The sequence below is a fragment of the Physcomitrium patens genome, chromosome 5, assembly GCF_059467195.1.
Source record: "Physcomitrium patens ecotype Gransden chromosome 5, ASM5946719v1, whole genome shotgun sequence".
NCBI classification, from domain to species: Eukaryota; Viridiplantae; Streptophyta; class Bryopsida; order Funariales; family Funariaceae; genus Physcomitrium; species Physcomitrium patens.
This window is the reverse complement of record NC_143414.1, coordinates 2,644,639-2,650,716: the sequence shown is the minus strand read 5'-3', so window position 1 is coordinate 2,650,716 and position 6,078 is coordinate 2,644,639. Positions and strand designations below refer to the sequence as shown.

The 6,078-nt window shown below is 32.3% G+C and overlaps 1 protein-coding gene across 1 annotated transcript; it reads left to right on the top strand.

Annotated features, from left to right (window-relative positions):
• Window positions 1-1,020: 1,020 nt before the first annotated feature.
• Window positions 1,021-3,515, top strand: LOC112282931 (uncharacterized). The gene is made up of 4 exons (XM_024521128.3): window positions 1,021-1,479; window positions 1,957-2,081; window positions 2,490-2,729; window positions 3,163-3,515. The coding sequence occupies exons 1-4, from the start codon at window positions 1,215-1,217 to the stop codon at window positions 3,292-3,294; spliced, it is 762 nt and encodes a 253-aa protein (XP_024376896.1). The 5' UTR covers window positions 1,021-1,214; the 3' UTR covers window positions 3,295-3,515.
• Window positions 3,516-6,078: the final 2,563 nt, after the last annotated feature.

The window sequence follows — 6,078 nt, the reverse complement described above, 5'->3', positions numbered from 1 at the left end:
GCATGTTCTCTTGTTCCCATGTTCCCTTGTTCCTTAGTTTCTTGCTTCCCATGTCCCCCAAGTTTCTCATGTTTTCTTCTTCACTATCAATCAAAAGACTTCTTTTGTCTCTTTGTGTTATACCTAAGATGTCTAATATATATTATTTAAGAGATTTTTTTAATATATGTACAAAATAATATATATATATATACATGTGAACAAAGTCAAATTTTATATTTAGTAAGTTTCAATATGTTTGGCAAGAAAAAGATTAATAGATTAAAAATAGAATAGTATTTAAAAATTGCACATGCATACTCATATGAATTCAAGACAACAATAGAAAAAAGAAATTACTAAATTGACCCACCCCCCTCCAATCTCATCCATTTTACTAAATCAACTCAACCCCTTGGTTTAATAATTGAAATTGCTAAATCAATCAAAAATTGTAGGAAAGTTTATTGTAGTGCTAGGACTTGAAAAATTGGGCATTCAAGGCAAGTATAAGAATTATGTCTAGTACATTTACATATTATACATCTTTGCAAAGATCCTTGTAGTGTGCCTTCCACAATTTCAAATTGCAATTGATCACGTTGTGAAGATGTCTCCACTTGTGCAATACTTTGCTATCATTTAATATGAGATAAAAAAGGGTAAAAAAGTTGATTTGGTAAAAAAGTGGGTCAATTTAGCAATTCCCTACAAGAAAGAAAGTATAATTTTAATGCGGTGTATAAAAACATCCATTTGACATACAGGAACATTTAATACCCAATCAAGAGTTGTAATCACAAATATCATGTATTTATTTTAGTGACACTAGCCGGATGAACGAACTCCATCGTTCGGTGGAGGGACGATAAAGCTGACGTGGAGATTCTGTTTCACGCCGTTTGGCTGGGCGAGGATGCCACGCCAGATATATTCACAATATCCAATGGGGTATATCTACGTCAGCACAACGGGACAACCCCGTCGATTCATTCAGCCTTTTCCGTGTGCGTGAAGGCCCTGCACCACCATTTCGGCGATAATAGAAATCTCCTGCTCCCCAGTTGCTTCTGTTACTGCGAATCTGTGGAACCACGGGGCTAGTGCGCGTTGTCCCAATCAGCTTGGGATCAGCCCTTTGGGAGCACCGCGGGATCAATCGGCTGTGTTTGGAAGCACAATTTGGAGCACGTTGGTTCAGTGTCAGGGCTTTTGCGAACCAATTCGCACCAGTCATGGCGACAGGAGCGGTGTTATTGCAAGTCGGGACGAGATACTGGGGTGTGGATTCGTGTGCGCTGCATTCGAATCGCGTATGCGGATTTGGGACAACTCATGAACATTGCTCGTGGTCGAAGTTGAAGGTGAATGGCAGCAGGGAGATGAAGTTGAGGGACAGGCTAGGGTTTTTGCGGTCTGAGAAGATGAAATTGCTGTCTCCGATCGTCGGTGCCGCGTCCCAACGGTTTGATGATGCGTTTGAGGAGCCTGCTTACTCTGGTGATTTTTTTATTTTTACTTATTTTTTCTTGATTTTTGGTTCCCCTTCAAACTGTGAAATTTAGACACTGAGTGGTTATGATTAAATTTAGTGCTTATGTTTATGAAGTGTTTCGATGGTCAATTGTTTTTTGTGTGAAATTTCGTTGCAAGGATGATATCAAATGTATTTTTCTTGCTAAGAAAAGCTCTCGGGTTACGTATAGTACTCGAGCTGTTTGAGATGCTTTTTCAGACCGTCAAAGAGCACAGATTGGTGAACTTGGTTTTCACGCGATTTTCTAGAGTGATTTGACAAAAATGAATTGAGGTGGGATTCGGGAGACGAAGATTTTAGGGTCCGGATTTACGCGATTGAGAAGAATAACATTTTTGAATGGTGGTCAAAGTTACTGCGTGAAGCTAGAATAGTATGCTGGTACGAAGCACCGGCAGTCAGACGAGTATGGAGGCACTGATGGAGTCTGTGAATGGCAGATTCGGAAACGGAGGCGGGCGCTAGTGAGGTCTCTCCTGATTCCCTGGACAAAGAGGAGATTTCTCCTGAGGCAGGTGCTATTGTTGTGTCGTCGTTGTCTACATCTTTGCAGACCCTATCGAAGGTGAGTTGAATGCTGACTAAATGTTAACATTGTCAGAGATGAATCTACATGAAAATTGCAGTCGAGTCGTTACTAAAAAAGAATTTCATGGAAAACAACAATTTAAGGTTGCTCTCAACAATTTATTTCGGGCTTGTGTGTTCTTGACTATACGATAGATCTAGAGGCATCTGCTCAAGTTGACAAGGTTTTGCTGGGTTAATAATGGTATTAGGAGCTATTACAGTCTGTAATGCTCTTAAACGCAAAGAGTGCTTTGATAGCTTACATGTTCTGCAACAGGAAGGTTTGCGTGTAGCAATCACGTACAGATTATTACCTGTTCTTTTGCTTAAGTATTCAAGTGAATTGATGGAGTCAGTTGCTATTGCTACGGAAATGAGCTGAAACACTAAGCTTGATTTACAGGATGAGGCAATGGGAATCATTTTGAATGCCGCTGGGTCAACAGCTGGTTGGACAACAGGTTCTGGCTTAGAAGGCCCATCTTATCCAATGGAGGAGGCTGCAAATGAAATGCCGGGCCCTATTTTCAGCAAGTCGCCCAGGCGACGCATGCGTGTGGCTTTCACATGTAACGTATGTGGCCACCGCTCGATTCGAGCTATTAATCCTCATGCCTACACTGATGGCACAGTCTTTGTACAGGTGATCTTATTACCTCTTCTTTTTTTCTTTCTCCCCCCCCCCCCCTCTTTTTTTTTTTTTTTTTTTTTTTTTTTTTTTAATGTTTTTTGTATGATGAATTTATCAAAGTTCTGTTGCCAACTTACTCAACTGGATACATCTGTTCGTCTGCGTATTGTCCTAGAATCTGAGTTGAATATGCCGTTTAATGATTGTGTTGGTTTAGGTATCTCGTCTGACATATGCGTTGTGGTGCTCTTCTTGTACTTTATGTGAGGTTTATGATCATAATGTTAGCAGAAAGCTTTAGTTCAATTATTCAAGTCTGTTCAGTTCTGTGGATCCAATTAAAATTAGTGTGTAGCTTCTTAGGATTTTCATTACTTGTGCACACTATCAACTTTCATGTTCTACTTTCCCTTTTGAGACTTGTAGCATGTGGGTGATGTTGCAGTGCGAAGGGTGCGATGTATTTCACAAATTAGTCGATAACTTGAAGCTGTTTCACGAACTCAAGGGTCGTATCTACAAGGGTTATGAATGTTTTGAAGTAGGATATGACCAGTATTACGACTTTCTTGGTTGATTCATACTTTAATACTTCCCAAGTTCTTGCTCGTAGTGGGAAGTGTATGTGAATATTTCGAAGGAGCACAAGGTTTAACTCGTATCTTCTAGGATGCGTATGTATAGGTCATCGGGCACAAAGAATCTGAATTATTTCTGCGTGTTGGTCATGTCTACTAGAGCGTGACTACTGTATGTTTTAATCTATAAAATGCATCTATGAAACATCTTGAATTGTCACATTGTGGTCGATTTACCGATTTTCCTATTTTGGGACTCTTACCAGTCATCTTGTTCGCCCAGTGGGTCTGCACGAAGGTTGGTGGTGTGTTGTCTTGTTATCCGGATTATCTGGTTACTGGCTCCTTGCAGGTTTGGGCTTCGACTTTATTTGTATCTGTTCTCAAAATGAAAGTAAAAATAAAGTCAAAATATTTTTGAAATGTTGAACGTACCTCAATATGAAAAATAAAATTAAAATAATATTAAAATGAAAATAGGAAATTGAATTCTCTTAAATTTGGAAATTAATGTTCCATGTGCTTGTGAAGTGGAATTTCACAATCTATGTGATCGAACATTACTTTTGACTCAACTACAATTGGACTTAAAACAGGCAAGATGCGGAAAATGCAATGTAAAATGTATTGTTATATGTTTCTTAATTGTACTGAAAACATGAGTATTGTTGATGACTGTTGTAGTAGAGGTACTATTATTTTGTATTAATGATAATGTGTGTGTGTATGTATATATATATATATATATATATGCGTGTGTGTGTATGTGTGTATATATATATATATATATATATGTGTGTGTGTGTATGTGTGTATGTATGTATGTATCTATATATATATATATATATATGTGTGTGTGTGTGTGTGTGTATATATGTGTGTATATATATATGTATATATATATATATATATATATATGTATATATATATATATGTGTGTGTGTGTATGTATGTATATTAAAGTTTTTAACTGTTCTAAATCAAAGTTATAATGTCTATTACTTCAAAGCAATTTACTTCTAATTTTTTTTAAAAAAATTATTATATTTGGCAGTTTCTTTTGAGATGCCATGGTACAAAAGCCTCCTCCTTTTTTTCTAAAGAAAAACTTTAATTTGAAGTCCTAGTTTTTAAAGATAACATAAATCAAAAAGAGATCATACAATGGACCAATTTTTTATGTTATAAGCCTAGATACATCAACATATATTTTAATTCGAAGAATCGTAACATTCATTAAAAAAATTGATGAGTTTATATTTAATGTTCAGTTTTATCATTTTTTTTTAACTCAAGTTATTAGCAAAATCAATCTTTTTGAGGTGGATATATCTCACAATTTAGGAGACAATATTGTTTATAGTATGCCATGTACGAAAAATAAAAAAAATAAAAAAATACATTCCACCTCATCTTTTAATTTTATAACTTTCAAATTAATTCTTTCGAGTACAAACCCAATTAAGTGAGGCACCTTAACTTCAAGTAATTGAAAAATTTAAAAGTTGTGTCTACTTATCTTCTCCCTAAATTAGAAAGACATCTTTTACATATATGATATTTAGAATTATTAAAATAAATAATTACATGTATAAAAAAAGTACTTTCAAATAAATGTACATCTTATCATATATATATATATATATATATATATATGTTCATCAATTAAATTTAAATAATTATATTTTATTACATTAGATTATATATTAAGTTGGAATAATTAACAGAAAATAAAAATTATAAATTATATTCTATAGACATTAAATTATGTTTCTTTATAAATCACTCAATATATTTTTTTGAAACCTTTATAAAAATTTTAGATTTTTTTTGAAACTTTAGGAACTTTCTAAAATCTTGACCAATGAAAATACCTCTTCTAAGTATCAAAGAAACTAGATTGATATCACCATCAAACTTATTAATCTATTTCTTAAATTGTATTTATTTTACATGCCTTTCTATAATGATTTGGATGTCTTTCTTTGGTTTATTATAATTAAAGTTTAATATTAAATTTTATCTTATTATTGTAAATTAAAGATATATATATATGTAAAATTGTAATTGTGGTTCTTTAATTATATCAATTAAAATAATTTAGATTCTTAAACTTGACTTTTAAAAAACCAAAATTATTAAGTTTTGGATTACTTTGATAAGTTATAAGATACTTTATCTTTATGCTAAGGTTGCATTTATCTTGATTGTAACAATTTATTTCTAATAATATTCTCATAATTATAAAATAAATTAAGAACACCATGTCATAGTCACAAATTATGTAAGAGGAGCTAGTAGATGTAATATGAAAATTTACATTTACGACACCATTTAGAACCAATTTATGTCTTCTCAAAGATATGTAGGTAATAAATATTTCTTCTAAATTTAATCAAAAATTATTAAAAAAGAGAAATAGAATTCACAAGTTTAAAAAAATCATAGTATTATAGAAACAATGAGTTGAATTTTAATAAAATATTCATGAAAGTAAGTCAAATTTTAAAATAAATTGTTTAAAAAAAATAAATATGATTAAAAAATCATTCAAAAAAATCATAGATGTATTACTTTATTTATCAAATTATTTTTAAAATATACATAAACAAAAACTTATATGTATAAATATAAATTTGTAGTGATAAATAAGTATATATATATATATATATATATATATAGTGTAGTTTATACATAGATAATACAATAGTTTTTGAAATAAAAGTAATATTTTTATAATACTGAAATAAATATACATAAATTTAAGCCAATAATACAAAATT